General features: G+C 41.7%; 1 protein-coding gene across 3 annotated transcripts in view; it reads left to right on the top strand.

The window, feature by feature from the left end:
• Window positions 1–19,986, top strand: part of C2CD2 (C2 calcium dependent domain containing 2) — a 43,386-nt gene that overhangs the window by 17,053 nt on the left and 6,347 nt on the right. For 2 of the 3 annotated variants that reach the window (XR_011740104.1, XM_065861423.2), the window contains exons 5-13: window positions 243–365; window positions 657–777; window positions 3,854–3,962; window positions 7,327–7,388; window positions 9,785–9,924; window positions 10,213–10,384; window positions 11,153–11,266; window positions 13,629–13,756; window positions 14,903–15,212. Coding sequence is in view for 2 of the 3 variants with exons in the window: in XM_065861423.2 (XP_065717495.2) it covers window positions 243–365; window positions 657–777; window positions 3,854–3,962; window positions 7,327–7,388; window positions 9,785–9,924; window positions 10,213–10,384; window positions 11,153–11,266; window positions 13,629–13,756; window positions 14,903–15,212 (1,279 nt within the window). In the remaining variant the exon portion in view is untranslated. Of the gene's footprint in view, window positions 1–242; window positions 366–656; window positions 778–3,853; window positions 3,963–7,326; window positions 7,389–9,784; window positions 9,925–10,212; window positions 10,385–11,152; window positions 11,267–13,628; window positions 13,757–14,902; window positions 15,213–17,918; window positions 17,956–19,986 lie in introns of all 3 variants that reach the window. The other variant, XM_071811466.1, reaches the window with a different exon arrangement.

Genomic DNA, 19,986 nt, shown 5'->3' with positions numbered 1-19,986 from the left:
AACTCTCAGAATAGCATGTGGCATTTTCAGTGTAAATTTCTAGTTTTCCTTTAGTGCACAACATAGAAATTCGAGTAATTATTTGCATGATCTCTTGTTATATTTTGTTGTTGGCAACAGAAACCATGTCTGTCTCTGACAAAGTTAATGTTCAATGGCTTTGCTAGTTTAGATATACCAAATTAAATTTTACCTTCTTTCTTCGGAGTTTTGAGAAGCATTGATTGTTTCTTTCCTCTTAGGGACAGACAGCAGGGGCACGTGCAATAACTGAAACACTCAGAGATGTTTTGAAGAACCTCTTTAGCTCAGTTTCTCCATCTGTAGTGTTGAGTACAAGGCCTACAGATATAAAGGAGGTTCAGGTAAGTCTTATTCCTACCTAAATCTTTTGAGAAATGTCCTTCTGCTTAGTGTTTTTCTTATATGTTCATGACCCACAAATATAAGTTTAACACCGTTCAGTGATCAGAAACAACTAGAACACATTATTGAAAACAACATAGCCTTTGGCTTTGTGAATGTAACTCTCGTGTGGCTGTCTGTTGATGTTACACCCCATCACACGTCTTCTTCCCTATATCAATGTGACAGAAGTTAAAAGTGTTTGGTATTTGTGTATGTGTGATCCCTCTTGTTCTGCTTGCTTTTCACAGAATGTACAGAACACAAGCCTTCTCCCTCAGGGCACTAGTCCCCCTAAACCTCCAAGGGCTCATGAACTCAAGCTGCTGGTGAAGAACATCGCGGTGAACCTAACTGATCACAGTGCTGCAGGTAATGTAGCCCATGCGATGCTGCTCCTTTTCAAGCAAGATTGTGGTTTTTATTCCTTTCAGATGAAATAAATTGAAAGTTCTGGGTTACAGCTTTCTCTCAAAAGAAGATGTAAGAAATTGATGTACTCTGAAAAAGAGACTTAGTCATTCTTTTACAAAACTGTGTGTGTTTTGGTTTGAGTATTTGAACGTCTTGATCTTCTTGTAAACAAATACATCATTGTTGAAAACAAATTGAAGTGAGTGTGTTTATAAAGTTGGCTGATTATTTTTTGGATTTTAGTTTCAATTTCTAAAACTTACCACTTTGGGTATACCTAAGATGAGACACTCAAATCCAACTCTCCATTAACTGTTAGCAGTGGCATTGGTTTGGTTCAGTATTACCTTGTTTTTACAGCTGCTTTTCTTTACTTTTGAATGATTTGCTGATTTATGTAATATCTAATTATCAATGTAAATTCTTCTCAAAGGTGGTGATTTGTTGTCAGGGATTTCTTCCCCCTCATAAAGTACCTCTGTAGGTAGGCGAGGGAGTGCAAGTAGAGAATGAAACCACAAAGGAGGTCACTGCCTAGTGAAGTTGCAGTGTTGGTTTTGGAAAGAAGCACCAAGCCTGTCTAGCAAGTGTTCAGACTTACTCAAGTGCAAGCATGCCTCCATCACTGTTTGAGGCACAAGCAAGCAGATTTCAGATAGTGTCAGTGGAAATGCAAATTTGAGGCTCTGTTATTTATGGTCACTAACAATTCTGTAGCGGTCTTTTTATTGGAAGCTTGTGGCTGCTAAGTTGGGCAAGGCATTAGTTTTGGATAAATATATCCTACTTGCTATACTCGTTTTTTCAGTTAGATGTAATAGGTTTCTGCCCTAGACTCTTGCATAATGCTGCTTTGCTTGTCCTGGTTGGAAGTGGTTCCCTTAAAACTTTCCTGCAGACTGTTTTTTTTTTTAAAACAGATTATTTTTAAAACATTTCTGGAACTCTTTGCAGTGAAATGTCCTATATAAATAAAACTGTGCTGGAAACTGTAGATTGCAGGAAAACTCATTCAGAATTTGCAACTACTACTCTACAATTTTGCAGAGTAAACTAAACTTTTCAAGAGCGGATCATTTTGGCTGCCTTTAAAAGGCAACATGAGATGAGATGAGATACCTTTATGTGTATGCAACATAAGATTCATCTTATGGAAAGCGTCTCTGCCTCCTCCCTGAAAATGAGAGGAAGAGGTTACAATTAGTGTGCTCTACTTTGGGAACCCAGATATTGAGAGGCAAAATCACCATTTGCTTTCCTAAAAGGAGATGGAAGGAATTTTGCTGATTCCCTAGCAGATCTGGGAGTGTAAACGCTTTGGAACTGAGTGTGAGAAATAAAGCTTCATAGTGGGGTTTAGCTGGTACACTCAAAATTTAGTGGAAATACCGCACAGCTGGGAAGATGCTAGCTTCTGGACATAGCTTGCTGCCTTTTAATTATTGTTCTCTTCCCTTTTCCTGGCCTTGTCTTGCAGCAATAATTAATTTATCCTTTTGCAATTCTGAGACTGGATAATTACTGAGTGTGCAATATTGCAAGCTCATGTGCATTGATACAGAGAAGGCTGAGGAGGAGCAGTTTGTCTGTCTTGATCATTATCATCCTATAAACCATGGATGCTGACATGGTCTATAGGAGCTTGTGGCTTTCCTATAGATACGTTCAACTGCTGCGTAACCAGTAGCAGAACTGGTCTCTGTTTCTGAGCTGTGCTCATTTTTGTCTCCTTTGGGTATGTAAACAAAGATTATCCTAGATTTAGTACCGTGTGGTCCACAGTGTATCATACAGGGCAAAAGTGATTTCTGCTGTTAAGGAAAAAATTGTTAGTTGTGTACACCAGGGTGTGGGGTGCAGAAATGCTGAAATAACCTGTTCAGTATCAGTCGGTCAGTGGCTGCGGTGTCATTTCAGGCAGAGCTGTGCAGGCGTTCCTGCCCAGGGCTGCTGAGCGCTGCTGGCAGCAAGAGCAGGCTGCAGAGACATATGGCTGGGTTAACAGAAAACCACACCAGCTTCATTAACTCGGGCTCAGCTCGCTGTGAAAGCAGCTAAACTACTTACTCCAGGGTTAGCTGGGATCCCAAATAAGCTGTGTGTACACAGTGCTTGGTCTCCTCTAATAACCTTGCCAGGCCCAGGCTGCTTCTGTGCCTGAGGTGGGGCTCATCCACAGCCCTGATGCACCACCAGAGGACAACTGAGAATTGATGGTAGTAAATATAAACCTAGATCCTTCTGGAGAACTGGAGGGCAACATATCTTTTGTTTGCTTTTCACACAGTCAGTGCTGAGCGTTTTGTTGCTTTCCTTGATATTTTGGAATGCTGGGACTGAAATGATTTCTGATGGTGTGAAAGCCATCCAAAATAAATTGTTTCAAGAAGACCACATTGTTTCCCCTTAGAGCAGCAATATATTAGTAACTACTCTAATATGCCAATTTGCCATGCTATTAAATTTCAAGATCAAGGTAGAGATAATTCTGTATCAGTACTCTGAAATGTCATGAACTTGTTAAAAGCTGCAGTCTAGAAAGCCATTGTTAATTAATGCTTCTGTCATAATTCACTTGCTAGCAGAAAAAGCTTATTTTGATGTCCAATGAAACCACTGTGACTGTGGCCAGTAGGAACTTCGAAAACTTCTGTTCTTTTTAAAGCAGCTGAAAGCAACTTTACTCCCACACTGCCACCTCCTTGCTGTTGATTCTCTCTCCCCATCCTGTTTGATCTTTGCATGCCTGCCCTTTTTTACTTCATGCCAGAATTTTGATTGGGTTGTCATGTTTCATACTACATAAAACAGTGTGTAAGGCAATGATGATGCAATCTGGACCATCACTATTAATGTAGATGGTATGCAAACAGAGGAAAGCAATTTATCCTGTGGGAGAGTGGGGAAGTGTTTGCAATAGTCTATTCAAAAGTGCGGTATGTATGGAAGGGGGTTCTTTGCTTTCTTTTGAGTAAGTGTGCCTCTTGGTAATGGAGTATTAATAACTGGATATTGATTTTTCTCATCCTTACAGGCAGCACAAACCTTGTGTGTATAGTTCAGTTGAATGACCCTATGCAGAAGTTTTCCAGCTCTGTAGCCAAAAATGCTGCAAATCCCTTTTGGAAGGAAGAGTTTATCTTGTAAGTAACTTACCTACTGAGAATACTTCTATAGTAAGGCATCTTTTTTTACTTAAACTATGTGAGGTCTCTGAGGGAAGAATGGCATTTTGAAATACGTCCGGTTGTGTGGCCTCAAAGAAATCTGCAGCTGGCAGGGACTTCAGGGTATCTAATTACCCTCTGCATGGATATGAGATCAAATAGGTCTCTAGATCTTTCATGGCAGATACGTGTTTCTGGTAAACAACAGCAGTGACAAGCATAATAAATCACCCTGTCATTTCATACGGTGCCAAAAAAAAAAGAGTGTTGACAAGGTTTTAAAGTCACTTTACCTTGAAAACTGCATTTGAGGAAATCTGATGTCTTCTCTGTTCCCTCCCCTGAGTAGAAAATGTACACGTGTAAAAAAATGACCATCTAAAAGAATGGTGGCTATGGTTAAAAAGGGACTGTAAAACTAACTAGGGTGTTTTGTTGTTGTTGTTGTTGTTGTTTTTTCTGTAGAACAAAAATGAGACTTTTGGGCAGCCTACATGGTATTCTGTGATTCATACAGCTTCTGTTAAATAAGGTCAAGAGTGACCAGTTGTGAAACTATTTTCATTTCCACTTTCTATCAGCAGAGCAGAAATATCTGGTAGCTTCTGTATTGTACAGGTTAAGGAAGGGGGAGTCACTGATGGCAGGGTGGGTCAGAGGGGTGTTTCTCTAGGGGCTTTAAACAGCCGCACAGACAGGCAGAAGCAGCTTCCCAGGGGAACGGCATAGAGATGCTGCCGTGCAACATACACCAAATACTGCTTGTTTGTTTGGTTTTATTTCCTAGCAGATTATTAAGGTGAGAGGCACTTCACACACAGTGGAGTCTCTCTGGTTCTTTCTGTAGCTTTCTTCTCCCATGTCAATTCATTTTCTCTCTCTACATATATGTATAGAAATATATATTTTAGAGAGCAAGGCGGTTTGTTTTTGTGTGACATTTTTCTTTGCTGCCTAGTCAAAGGCTGGCATCCACTGTACCCATTCCTTCTCTTGCAAAGCAAGAGTCTTCGTTTATAAGGAACTGAGTGTGTATGCAGACCTGTGCCTGTCTGTGCTGAATGCTCGCTTCCTTAGGGAGCGGTGTGTGCTTCTGTGTGCTCCTCCACAGCTTGAAGGGGGAGTGAGCGTGCAGTGCAGAGACCTTTTTCTGCCTCCTTGTCGCAGTCTGCTGGACTGCAGCTGTGAACGCTATGAAGCATGTGCTGCAGAAACAGGGAGAGCTGAGGGGAAGTGCAACAGGGGCCGCTTGATTTGAAGGAAGGCACCAGGATCGGTCATCACAGGTTGTACAGGACTTGGAGAACACTGGATACCTCTGCATGTGTTGCAGGGGTTGGAGTTGATTAAATGTCACTATAGTTAGTAAAGAAAAAGTGACCTTGTAGAGCAACACTGAAAGGCCTCACATTTTTTTGTAGTCTAATGGTGGTGTGTGGAACTGCTTCTCATCCTGCTGTCAAGTGGAAAACCAGATAGGAAGCTCTCTTCCTCCAGACACGCACAGTCCGACAGCTTTTAAAGTCTGATTTTAGTTATGAGGCCCTATTGCTTTTGTGGAAGGCCACAGATCAGACAACGTTCTTCTGTGACAGTGTGCTGCGTTGCCATCAAGAGTTAAGGATTAATGTGATGCAATTTCTTCTCCCCAATAAGAGGGGGGGAAAATGCACTTCTGTAACAGGTTTCCATTCTAGAGTATCTCAAAGTGCTTCAGCCACTGGGTCTGTGAATCACTTCAGCCATCTGTTGGTAGAACAGCAGCCATGCTCTGTGTTGCAGAGCAGACATGTTCCTGGCGATTTTGGACAGGAAGTTTGTCAGAGTAATACCCTTTCTAACTGAAAATGCAGAGGGAGGGCAGGCAGGATATGATTAAGTTGACTGGAATTTGCCCTTGATGCTAGGGATAATGCTGGGTTTTCCACAGCATTGGCTGCTTTTCAAAAGTGCATGAGGTAAGCTTGGGTACTTCTACAGATGACTGATCAGGATTTAGCTGCATACCTTCTTTCAAGCTCACATTCCCCCACCATTCCCTTTTCTTTCTTAAAAAACGAAAATACCCACCAGTCTGAAGACCAGTGCATTGACCACCATGTCACACTCTGCTTTAGCTTCATGGGAAGAGTGTCAATAGTACCATAAGGTGCTTCCTTTCAAGGTTTGGAGGTGCAGGAGTGGATGGGAGTGGCAGGGAAAGGCTTAAAACCTGCTGCATAGGTTATGTTCCACAGCAGCTAACAGAGATGGGATGCCTGTAACGAAGATCACACTGTCCTGAAATGAAGGCGTAAAAATAAAATACATACATATACGCCTTTAAGGTTTTTGGCAGAGCACCTACTGAGAAGGTTATAAAATCAAGTTTTACTGGAAGGTTCTTCAGTAGTTACTCAGTTTTCTTCACTGTTTCAATTAGAGGAAAGGTTTTCTATCAAATCATAGAATAATAGAACCAGGTTGGAAGGGACCACAAGGACCATCTGATCCAACCTTTCTTGGCAAAAGCACAGTCTAGACAGGGTGACCCAGCACCCTGTTCAGCTGAATCTTAAATTGTCCAATGTTGGGGAATTCACCGCTTCCCTGGGGAGACTATTCTGATGGCTGATTGTTCTCGTCCTGAAAAATTTCCCTCTTTTGTCTAGCTGGAATCTCCCTGTGTTGTATCTATTGTCTAGACTATCTTATGAGGCACTGCATATGCCAGTAATTCTGCTGATAGTTCATGTTGGTTCTGTCAAAAAGAAACTAGTTCTTGTTATCTTGCAACATCCTTGAGTCTTACTTACTCTTCTCACCTTAGACTGTAACTACTTTTGTTTACTTGCACATATCCTGCTTTTGCAGGACACTTTCCTGCTTTGACAGGATATCCCACAGCTTTGAATAGGTTGTTGATTGGACCTGTTCTGGGATCTTGACTTAGAAATTTGATCCTGCCAGGAAAAAGTAGCTTCTTAGCGCTGTGGTGTAGCAGTCAGATGAGGGACCAACATCAGCTTGAAGGGCAGTGTTTGTCAGCTACTGAGGAGAAGAAAAGCCTCAGAATTTTTAGGAAATTGACCATGTGCAGCAGTCCTGGAGGGAACCAGGCTGTGGTTTTCTGACTTACGATCCCTTCAGTCAGTCTTACCTGAGGTGAAAAAGATGCTACGCATGCAGCATACCCAGCGGTGCTGCCGCCCAGCTTGGTCAGCAAGCGGTGCTGGCTGGCTTGGTGCGGGCCAGGAAACGTTTGGGTATTGGCAACCAGAATGGGAAAGAGGAAAACCTAAGTGAGAAGGAAAATCTGCTTACCTGCAAAGACCTAACATAAGTTTCATTTACTTCACAGGGAACTAAGTGCCAAATCAAAAGCATTGCAACTGCAGATAGTGGAAGATGGGAAGTTGGATAGTAAGTATTAAAACTGAATTGTTTCGCATGATCAGCATGAGCATTGCTAAATGTTGACGTGAGTCCTTAAGTCCTACCTGGCTGCGCAGTCAAAAAAGCAACTGACAGATTTCTGAACCTGCATTAAGACATAGATGTCTTCTGCTGGCATGTCCTGGCAGTGAAATCTGGTATGCCTTAAGCCTGACTCTAGGGAGCCTGGGGGGAGAACGAACAGCTGTGGAGTGGAGATCAGCTGAAAACAGCCAGCCAAACTTGTACAAAACTGGCAGCTTGGGGAAAATTTATGGCTTAAGTTTGTGTTTTTAAATTCTCTGAGCTTGTCCTCAAATGTAGGTCCCGGAGTTGGAATCCATGGAAAGTTGCAGAGTTCTTGGGCAACACTGATTGACCTGGGTTAAGTGCTGTCTATGTGTACAGTCTTGCTTCCATCAGTAATCATGGACAGAAGAGAGAATCTACTGTTCACATGTCTCTCTCCTCCTCTGAGTTAAGGTTATAGAGAAACCTTGAGTTTCTTTCTAGACTGTCAACATACTGAGTCTTCCATTGGCTGATATCCTGATTTTTCAGGTTTCTAAACTTCTAACAGATCCACTGTTAGTTAAGCTTTCTAAACCTTTCTGTGACTGAAGGGGAGTCATGGGTGTTAATCCTAAATCGTTCCTTTTCAAGCCCCAGACGTTGCCTAGCGATTACCAGGTATAAAATACGCTAATTCTGATTATATTGGATTAGGTATAAAACATGGGGGCTGAAAAATTTTTACTATTTGATTCTGTTGTTGTAGCTTACAATTAGCCTTTAGTGGCAAGAAAACTCCACTACTCTATTGCATTTGGTTTATTTGGAGAAGCACTACCTTCCTAGTGGGGGTAAAGGGTAGGTGGGTGCTGAGACCAAAGAGCATGTTTAGGTGTTTGCATGAGCTTTGTAAACTTGCTCCAAGTACTTCATTACTTGAGCTTTATTGAAGTGGTGACAAAACTGCATAAATTCTCATATACACTGCATGTTATTTTACTGACACAGAATTTTGCTGTAGCTAGAAATATAGTAACTGCATTTCAGATCTTGGATCTGTTTGCTTTTTCCTTCTTATGTGAGGTTTCAAGTTAAAACAAACAAAAGAAATATTACTTTTTGACAGTTACCTATTTCTCTGTGGTTTAGTACTATCAGTTATATTCAGCTTAGTTCAGGAAAATGTTGGCTGAAGGTCTTCATACCCGATGATTAAAAAAATAACCATACTTATGGTGTCTTGTGATAGTAGATGAAGGCTTGGCCAATAGTTTATTAGGTCATAATATTTTATCTAAGCCACAGTTAAAAAGTAATATATACAAATGGACTCTGTTTAATTTTGGGTTACTGTATTTATTTTTATTTTGAATAATCTAGATGCACAAAGTTGTGCAATACCTTGCATATCTGTGATTATTGGAGGGATTGGGAAGTCAAATGTAGACAAATACTTAAAATTTCTCTGGTTTGGATACTATTTTTTTATTTTTAGCAAAAAAAATGGCATCTGTATACAGTCAGCAAATTTATATTGTTTGCTGCATAAAGTTTAATCTTACCTGTACCTGAGCATCTTTAGTAGTGGGTCTTTGAAACAAAACCAGTAATGTTCTACATCCTACCAAGAGTGTAACTACCAGCCTGGTTTCTTGAAGAAAAAGGTTGCAATTGGTTGCAGTGACAATTGTCTTCCTCCCCTCCCTGCCACCCCCAAACCATCTTAGGTATTCTTCTCCCAAAAATTTGAGTAGAAAACTCAAAGTAGAATCACATTAATGAGAGCTGAGTAATGTGAATATAATGTAGATCTCTACTTGTCTTTGAATTAAACAGAAAAGTAGAATTTCATCTCTGAAATCATGCAGTAGTTTTGCTAACAGTTTGCTCCAGTCTAGTGTAGCAAATAAAGTAGGGGGAGCAACAGGAGAAATGCTGAACTTGCTCTAAAGTTGAAATTAAGAAAGAATATTGTTAATGATGCACCAGTTTACCAGGAATCCAGAGGGCTCTCTGAAATTAAAGATGCAGGTAGCTGGTTATGGAGATTGTTCCAGAACCTAATTGTAGTATTTCTAGATGTTTTCTTTTACCCTAAACATTCAGTATATGCAGGGGAAAATACTGGGGAAAAATAGTGGCAAATAAGTAATGTCTCCATTCTTTCCTGTTGCACAGTACTAGGCCAGGCTGAGGCCTGGTGTTAAAACAGAAAGCACACTGTGAAAACTGCCGTGTTTCTGCCCTGCAGTGCAGAGCCAGTTCTTGCGATGAGCCGCCTCTGTTCTTCCTTTTCCTCTCCTGTCTTCTCACCCTTTAGACATACCAACAGCTCAGATGTGAGCCGATTTTGTCGATTTTATTTCTTCCAGGTCCTTTGTCCGCAACGGCGACTGTACCTCTAGACTTGTTCAGGAAACAACCTTCTGGCCAGCAGAGCTTTGCACTGAGCAGCGGGGCCAGTGAGAGCAGCCCAGAGCCGGGGCCCGTGCTGGGATCCATTAGCGCAGAGGTACTGCCGTGTCCGGGTGGTTTTGTGGTGGATTTTTTACATCAGGAAGTACTTGTGAATACTCATCTTGTGCTTTGGACTGTCACTCGCAGTGCCTTGTGGTTTGTAGCTGAGTAATAGTGCATTCAGATTGCATGGTAACACTTCATATGGTACTTGTGTCTATCAAAAGAATTAGCTGTTTGGCTCTTGAACGTTAATAAAAATATTAAAGGAGTACTAGCTAGAAATGTTAGTGTCCTTCTTGCTTGGCTGTGGTTCCAAGGTGACACTTTCTTGTCTTCCTAGTTCTTTTTCATAGAACCCAATGAGTTAAAGACGTGGCAGGTGTCTTCTCCAGTGCCAGCCACTAAGGTAGAGAAGGATCGCACTGTGATGCCCTGTGGGACTGTGGTCACTACTGTAACTGCTGTGAAAACCAAACCTCGTCTGGAAGGGAGATCATCTCCACTGAGCACAGGTGAGGAAATCCACTTCTCCCTGTGTTCACTCTTAGGGTTATCTGTGGGGACCAAGAGAAGTTGGAGAGGTGGGATATAAGGAAAGGTGCTGTTGTCCAGAGTTCTCTGATGTGTTCAGGGCCAAGGCTGGGCATTATTTGTATTATTCAGAATAAGGTTTTTAATTTTCATGAAACTTTGTTCTTAAAAGAGAGGTGGTTAATGCTCCTTTTAATACACACTGTATATCTTCATGGTAGGGTGATAATGCAGAACAGCTTGGTTTTGGTGGTTGATTTTCCACATGACAAAAGTATCAGACTCTTAGAGTGTTTGCTGATCACAGACCATCCTGTGCCTTCTAACCTTGATCAGTATTGTAATCTCTAATGAGGATTGGTATCATCTTGTGACAAAGTTTTTTTTTTTTTTTTATTAGAATGTCTTTCGGGAGTAGATTCTTCTTCTTTGGATATGTGTGAAAGCAAAACCCCTAAACAGTCTATGAAGTCTCACCAAGAACTGCATTCTTTTAAGTTGAAATCAAGATCTTTTACTTAAGTGGGTGTTGTCTAGCATATTACAGTAGAATGTTTAAAAATAAGAAATTCCTACACTTGACAGGTCTTTTGGGGTCAGGTTACCACAGAGCGTGCATTAAGAATTTGTATTAAACAACTTTCTCAAACATGATTTGAACAGGCTTTAACAATGGTATAATACATTCTTATTAATTTCAGTAATTCAGTGTCTTGAATAATTTCAGTAACCAAAACCTTGGTCCTTAGATTCTCCTGTGAAAACTCCAGTTAAAGTAAAGATGATTGAAAAGGATTTCTCTATTCAAGCTATCCATTCTCATGGTGCTCCAGTCAGCAAAACTTTATCGTCTTCAGATACAGGTAATAGAAGTGTTCAAAGGTGCTAATGAGAATGTATCTCTCTCTGCTGCACATGGGATTAATGTAATCCTGTTAAAATTACAGCAAACCCACATAGCCACTGCCTTTCAACAGGCACTGAAATGTTTATGTTAGCAAGTACTGTGGTTAGACATATGGCAGTCTTGTAACAGAGTTCTGTTTTTAGTTGGTGATTTAAATTGCTAATTTTGAATAAATAACAGTGAGCTGTGGTTTGGAGAGGTGAGGTGACTGCAGAAAAGCCAGACTTTTTTTTCTCTTACTTTTGAATGAAAAATTCCTGCTTTATAAAAACATGGGGGACACAACACAAGATGAAAGCCCTGTGAAACTTATTTCTAAGGCCATTGTGATTCCTCTCTATCTGAAGAGAGGCTGGACTGATGTAAGGAAGACTGAACTCTCTTCCCAGTCCTGCCACTGGGCTTTTTCATGATAATGCAAATACACAAACTTGCTGTGTCTGTCTGTCTGCCTTCCTAACTCACCTGGCACACAGTTGAAAAGCCTTCAGAGTGACAGGTGGCATTGATAATAACTTTAATTATAAATTCACTTTTGACTGTATTAAACCTGAGTTTTAGTTTGAGCATTTTACCTTTTGAGTTGCAATGCTGAATCTTCAGCATGTTTTTCACTCCTGTGTGTGGACACCATTCGATCTTTCTGTTGCTCTGTATGGAACAGTAATGAAAGATGTGACCCAGTCTAGCTGCAAATGGCACATGGTGCCATTGCATAGATTTGAGTGCGGATGTGACAGTCTGGAAATTATTTAGACTGCTTCTGGCTCAGTCAGAAGGCTTGCTGAGAGAGAGAAATAGACTGGCCAAAAGGCAGAAATCTGGGGATGAACATGAACCAGTGACTATGAATAGCTGTAATAGCACTTAAATCTTTCGCTACCTCTGGACTGAGAAATACTCTGATACCATGAAGCAGCATGGTATTACTAAGCCAATTTGGGAAACGTTAAGATAGTCATAGACTTCTGAGTTCACTCTCATAACTGTTGATGACATTAAAGATATGAAGCATTTACTGGAAAACTCACCTTCAGAGAACTTCGTGCATGTTGATATGGACAGTGTTTTTATGGGAGTGCAGGGGAATTTCTGTGAAATGTTTATACAATACACCAGGAAGAATCACTCATTAGAATGAAAGTTTAAGCCAAATAAAACAAATACAAAGGAGCATTTGGTATGTCAGTAACTTAGGTAGTAGTTATTACAAACATTGTGTCAAAATAGCAGCAAGCACTATAGAAAAGGTGCCATGGCTGTGGCATAGTTCTAAGCGATGGCAACAATAAGACTTAGCAGGTGCCACTGATGTCCTGGATGCCCTCAGCTGTTCCTAGGGGCTTTGCAGTGACGAGGGAGATGGAAAAACAGAGGTTTATGATGAGTGTGCAGGCATGCATGGGCGTGCATACCCCTTGTGCACACATACTCTTAAATTTCAAAACTATCCAAGATTCTTAGGGCAGTGTAATTATTCAGGCCTCGTCTTTTATTGCATTAATGTCACAGTAACGAAAGACACTGCTCAGTTTAAAACTCCTAACAGAAGAGCCAACTCAGACAATTAAATACAGGGATTTTTTGTCTTGTTAACTTTCTTAGCCTTTTTTGTTCCTAAGCTTGACGAATTTGATTAGTGTGTATTTGCTGTGCCCAAAGTACTTGCGTACTAGATGCCAAAAAATGGCCATGCTTAAAAATAAACTTGTGTTTGTCACTAAAGAGCATTTTATAAAGAATGTTTTATATTCCTCTACAAAAGTTGGAGGGGGAAAGGAGGTCCACTTTACAGGCTCTGGAGGCAGCTGATAAAGAGCAGAGCAACTGCCACTTTGCCTTCTCCATCCTGTCACAGTGCCATAGCAAATCTGGAAATGCTGAGCAAGGATGTCTGGAAAAAGAGCAAATTAGCTACCTGAAGAAGTAGTAGCACATATCAGCTTTGTACCCTGTTAGAACTGTGGCTCTTTATGACATACCTCTCCACTGCTTCTGGATTATAGTCACCACAGTGTAGCAATGCAGTGAAATAGTTGGATGTTTTGTGTAGGCTTCCATAACCTCCTGTGTGCTCAGAGCAAGGGTTTGTAAGTGCAACTTAGGTATCTTTTCTCAAAAGAATGAGTAACAGAAGGGAAATACAAGATCCAATATTTGAGTAGTGAATTGCAAGATGTTTTGGTATGCCTGGTGTTTATACCATTTCAACTAATTTCTCTGAATTTTTGAGTCAAGAACAAACTCTGCCTCTCTTTGCTCTGTTTTTTTTTCCTTTTTTGTTCTTTCTTCCCTCTGAAATAATGCTTGCCTTTCAGAACTGCTGGTACTGAATGGCACCGATCCTGTTGCAGAAGCAGCCATTCGGCAGTTAAGTGAGTCTGCAAAGCAGAAGCTGAAGTCTCCTAGAAAGAAAAGCACCATTATCATATCAGGGGTGTCCAAGGTAGGGCAGAAAACAACACTTACATTTAATGCTTAGTACTCTAAAGACCTAGCTCCACTGATTGTGACATTTACATGTGTTATGCTGCTTCCCATTCAGCAGCCTCTGCAGGATCTAGGTCTGTGTGCCAGTTTGTTTCAGTAACTGTTTCAAGTTAAGCCAAATCGGGATGGGTTTGTTGGGGAGGGTGTTGGTTTTTGTTAGATTTGACAGCCTAACTAAAAAGGAACAGTATCCTTGAATGGGAGTGGCATGATTAGGAATTTGGGAAGGCCATTTTAGGTAAGAACAGAGGATAATTAGTCCTCTGTGTTTTGCCTGTGGAGGGAAGATGAACAGAAAAAGCAAAAAAGATTTTTCTATTTTTTCAAAAGTTGTTAAAACCCTCCAAAAAGCCTCCTAGTCCCCCGGACTCTGTTCCAGGGGGAGGGCAAACAGAAGACTGTTTCTCACTTAGTACATTGCATTCTTGCAGATTTTCTTCATCCACAGCCTCAGTCTCCCATCTGATGGGACACCATCTTGGTGTCTGTCTGTAGTCCTTTCCCTGCAGGCTGCTGTATGGATGTTTGCTATCAAGTCTTGCTGTTATGCACAGGAACCCTAAAGATCCCTGAGTGAAAATGGAGCCATTGGGCATGGATCCCCTCATCATCACTGTGCTGTGATGGGAGGCAGGAAATGAGGATCAGCTGCCACAGTGCCAGCTGTATCTACTTGGGACATGGAGGCAGTGGAACTGCATGGGTTTTTGTTTACCTTATACAGCTGACAAAAAGTCCCTCTACAAATTAAATGCTTTGATGTTTATTTTCTCAAAAGGACCAAAAAATTGTCTATGCATGCTGATAACTTAATTACAGCAGCACATGTAGGAGAGAATCCCATTATTTGCAGTGGGGCTGGAGATAGGTGGGAGGCATGTACTTTTTTTTCCAGTCATGTGTCTTTAACTACATGATTAAAACTTGGCTATACACTCCTCTCCTTTAGTAGAGCTAAAGAAACTTCAAGTGGCTTTCTGATAGCCCTGAGCAACACAAATAAAAGGGTAAAGAAAAGCAAAGAATAGAACTTTTACAGAGAGGCTTGTTTTTTCCAGCAGACCAGCCCGTGTCAGTGTTGTGTTTTTTTTTCACGGGGCAGACCTCTTTATCTCAGGACAGTGAAGCTGCGCTGATGATGGACTATGCTGCAGCCATGGATAGCTCCTGTAAAGAAGTACCACCCACTGTGGAGGAAGCTGTTGCAGAAGTCACCTCTGATGAAAAGCTATCATTAGGTGCTTCAGAAGCAGTACCTGATACTGACCCACAGCAAAGTGCCCACAGGGCTTGGGTTTTGGAGAATGGCAGCCAACAGTGGGACACCAACACGCTCTTAGACCAGACCTGTGAAGAAATATCTGGGAGCTCATTAAGTGTTTCAGAAACTGGGAGCATTAAAAAATCTAAAGGTATGTGATCTTTACCGCTGCTTGAGTGAATGACTGCTTTCTCTATGTAATTAGCAGTGTCATGCGACGCTGTAGTAGTTCATCCTTTCTTACTGATTTAAACTCCGTGTGATAGTGATGTTGGTTGAATCTGTCTTACTATCAGCCATAGAGAGTGCAGTCAGGCTCTCTTACATTCCACTCCATCAGGAAACAGAAAGGCTCACGAATAGAATAGAATAGAATAGAATAGAAATAGAATAGAAATAGAATAGAATAGAATAGAATAGAATAGAATAGAATAGAATAGAATAGAATAGAATAGAATAGAATAGAATAGAATAGAATAGAATATTTTAGTTGGAAGGAACCTACAACAGTTGTCTAATCTGACTGCCTGATCACTTCAGGGCTGACCAAAAGTTAAAGCCTGTTATTAAGGGCATTGTCTAAGAGCCTCTTAAACACTGACAGGTTTGGCACATTGACCAGCAATCTAGGGAGCCTGTTCCAGTGTTTGATTACCCTTCTGGTAAATAAATGCTTCCCAATGTCCAGTCTAGACCTTCCCTGATGCAGCTTTGAACCGTTCCCACACATCTTATCAGTGGATCCCAGGGAGAAGAGATCAGCACCTCCCTCTCCCCTTTTCCTCTTCAGGAAGCTGTAGACAGCAATGAGGTCGCCCCTCAGCCTCTTTTTCTCTGAACTAGACAAACCCAGATTCCTCAGCCTCTCCTCACAGGACATGCCTTGCTGCCCTTTGACCAGTTTTGTTACCCTCCTCTGGACAAATTCAAGAACCTTCACATCCTTCTTAAATCCGAGGCCCCAGAACTGCACACTCAACTCAAGGTGAGGCTGCACCAACACTGAATACCGTGGCATAATCACCTCTTTTGACCAGCTGGTTATGCTGTGTTTGGTGTACCCCAGGATGCAGTTTTTGTGCCCTTGCCTGCCAGGGCTTACACTGCTGACTCATATTGACTCTGCTGTTGACCGGCAGCTCCAGATCTCTTTCTGCAGGGCTGCTCTGCAGCCACTCCTCTCCCAGATTTTATTTGTGCCCAGCATTACTCCGTCCTAGGTGCAGAATCTGCCATTTGGACTTGTTAAATTTCATCCCATTAATCATTACCCAGTGTTCAGGGGCAGCTCATTAAGCCCAACCCAGTTATCTGGGACAGAAATAACTACCAACATCGTCAGTTCCTCCATGAAATCTGTGTTCTTGTAAACAAGGACTTGTGCTATATTAGCAGCCTCATTACTAACATGAAAATGGTAGGGTTCCACAGTTGCTTTCTGGTAGGTTCCTTCTCTTCTCCTCCTTCACATCTCTGAGCACAAGACTTCCCTGCCCTCACTGAAGCGCGTGTTCAGGAAGCATCACAGCTAAAGCAGAAGTACACTCTCTCTTAGCTGCCTTGTGAACAGTTTCTCCCATTTCACTGATTTCATTTATATGTAGTTCACTAAAGAAAACAGAATAAAGGGTATTCTAATAAGTTAATAAGGGGTCTGATCATTTCGCTATTGTAGTTACACACCTGCATAGGTGCAGTTTGAAAATGTCTTACATTTCTTTGTGTTTCCTTTACAAATCCATTGACCTCTGAGGTTGTAGCACTGGTTTGTGGCTAAGTCATAAACACAGGGGCTGTCAGGAAGGCTGACACAAGAGCCAGTGCAGTGGACTGTGCCCTGAACAGCAGAACGGCACACCAGTCTCATGGCTGGATGTTCAAGTTGCAAAAATTGTTGTGTTTCTCACCCATATCCATCCCTCTTTCACTTTATTATTTTATTTTCTTTCCTTACACAGAGATACTGTAAAATGATTTACTACAAAACTTCAGTATATTACTAGATTATCATAATCCGCCCTCACGTAAGGCCTACACTGGACGTCTTCGGCAAGGCTTTCCCTTAGAGCATTGAAGTTTTCTGGCCTTCTTACAGTTGTATTGCTTCACTTGATAGATCAGGATGGTACAGCAGCCATCAGTTTGACATAGATGGTCAGGCATTGGAAAGTTTTGGGTGTGTTTGGAGTGAGGGTAGGGGGTTAATTGTGAAGAGATTTGTCTCCTTTGGAGCCTGGAAAAGTTTAGGAAGCTGAATGAGACTTTGCAAAACTTTTGGACTCTTCTTTAATCTGTTATTCTAAAACTAACAAGTAGAAGTTTGTATGTCAGTTGTTGTCTAGTTTTGTTTTTCCTGTGCAGTACGTTGCAAGGAGATCAGGCTTCTGCAGGTCCTGTTAACACAATGTAGTAGAAAACTGCTAAAAAGCGCAAAGTATCTCTAATGTTTGAGACAGTTGTCTCATCTTGAAAAAATATTTTTTAAAACTGTCTGAAATCCCTTTCTTTACATATAGGTCTCTTTGTGAAAGTCTTGAATCTCTGCTTTGTCACAGCTGAGTATCTTTTATGGAGCGAGATAGGAAAACATTTCAACCCTCCTGCCTTCTGTTAGCTTTGAATAGTTCAAGGTTTCTGTTTTGTGAAATGCTTTCCCTCTACAAAGAAACAAACAAAATCCCACCAAACACAAAAACACAACAAAAAATCCAAACAAAACCCAAACACAACAAACCCCTTCTGCTTTAAAAAGCCTTATGTATGTATTGTCTTATAGTTAGCACTGTCTTTTTTTTTAACTCTTGCATGTTTTTTTTCTGACTTCCTCTTTCTTACCCATTCCCTTTTAAAAACTAAGAGGACTACTGTGCCAACCAGAGTTAATTACCTACACAGTAAGTTATTTTTGTCTTATTTTTTTAAGTAAATGTAGCTTTACAATGGTACACTCATTGTAAAAACAGAAGCAAAACATAGTTTGGCACCCGTTTTCTTCTTTCCCCATCCATTTCTTTCCTCCCTCCAAAATAACCTTCCCATCTCCAGGTGTCTTAGCAGACTCATCTGCTGTGACAAGTCATTCTGCTGGTGGTCGTGCTGTCCAGGTGGGTCACACAATGGACAACAAGGAAGGCTTGGAGGGGTGATGTACCCTCCTGATCTCTCTCCGTCATGCCCGTTCCTGTAGCATCTAGTTATCAGCAAATATCTGCTCATGCAAACCATGTGTGACCCCATAACTGGATATGCATATGCAGAAAGCTTATTTTACAACCCGCTGCTTACAGTTTTCTAGACCTCTTTTCTAGTCTAACCTGTAGAGCTACCAGGACCTCAGCAGGTATTACAAAACCACCTGCATAAAAACTGTTTTGGAAGTTGGGAAGGAATGGAAAGAAGCTATCTCTATGTGTATCCTTGTAGATGTGGAAGGAAGTCTTCCTTCATTAACAAAAATGAGATTCAGAAGTGATCCTAGCGCCACAAGCATTTTCAGAACACCCTAAACTAGTGCAGAGGAGCCTGTGAAAGACCAGTCAGTCTGTACAGCACTCTTGACATGCTCTCTGCTAATATCCTGGTGTTACGGGCAGAGTTGGCATATGGATCCTGTCGAACTCAAGAACTAAGCATGCAAACAGCACGAGCATTGCCAAGCTTGTGATTTGCCCTGCCTTGCCTTCTTGGCAGGGGATGCATGTTTCCACAGCAGCTGGAGCCACTGCCAGGCAGCACTTACCAAACTGATGGGTGTCAGTGGAGATGTGGCAAGCTTCCAGGTAGCAACAACCTCAGTACCTCTGAGAACACAGGGAGCTTTTGTGTCAGGGGGGCTGCTGCTCGTGCTGAGCCTGTTCTGCTCTCAGGGAAGCGCTGCCTGCGTTTTTTCAGCTGCAGTGGGCTGTCCCAGGCCGCCGGGATGATTTTTCCAGCATTCTTGATTCGGTTCTGTTTCCTAGCATGGAAAATCAGTTGGAATGGATAAACCCTTCTGTCCTACTTCTTCTGCTGGCACAGGTTCAGCTGCAGCTGCCAGGACTGCTGGGTGGAACAGCTGACTGCTAAAACAAAAGCCACCCAGCAGCAAGAACTCATCCCCCCCAGTCTTTGCATATTAACAACTGTCAGTATCATGGGGTTGAACACTGTTTCTTTTATGCTGTTGACAGCGGCTTGAAGTGGTACTGCCTTGCCAAAAATGTCAATCAGAGGGTGATAGGGGAGCGGTCAAGATTCAAATCCGTGAGTTCCAGTTTCCAGTTGCTTTTAGCTGACTTCTGCCTCCATCCTGTCGTGCCCCATGAGAAGAGTCTCAGCAGCAGCAAGACAAAACATGCTAGAACATCTTCTCAAGTGCTGAGTGCTTAGTCCTTAAAATACAAAGTAATAATCCCAAGCATGTGTTCTTAAGTGCTGTGGTCTGCACAAAGAAGAATCTGGGTGCATGCAACAGAGCTGCCACAAAATACCTATTCTGCAGCTGTTGCTGTGCAAAATGACATGCAGCCTGTGTCAAGTCCTTAGGGAACAAATATGGAATTCTATATATTGCACAGAATCATATGAAAGAATCGGTCTGTGTGTTGCCTTTGTATCCATTTGCAACGGAGGGAAAAGCAGAATCAAGACCATGCGGTGACAAGAATTAACAGCTGAACTGAGAAAGAATTGGGAAACCTCATAGGGAAACCTGTAGGAACAAGATGTGGAAGCTTTGCCAGTGAGATGACTGTCCTCACGTACTAGTCTGACTGCCAGAAGGCTCCTGTGTTGGCTTGCTACCTGGGTCCTCCTGTGTTCAAATTGGCTGGTGCTGCTTAGACAATGACACTACCCAATTCTGCACAAAACTGTTGCTCTTTTAACATTGGGCTGATGTGTGGCTAGTAGCCTGGAGTGTTGTCCTTGCCAGCTGCCACTGAGCT

The sequence above is a fragment of the Patagioenas fasciata genome, chromosome 1, assembly GCF_037038585.1.
Source record: "Patagioenas fasciata isolate bPatFas1 chromosome 1, bPatFas1.hap1, whole genome shotgun sequence".
Classification (NCBI taxonomy): domain Eukaryota; kingdom Metazoa; phylum Chordata; class Aves; order Columbiformes; family Columbidae; genus Patagioenas; species Patagioenas fasciata.
This window is presented reverse-complemented; position numbering and strand designations above follow the sequence as displayed.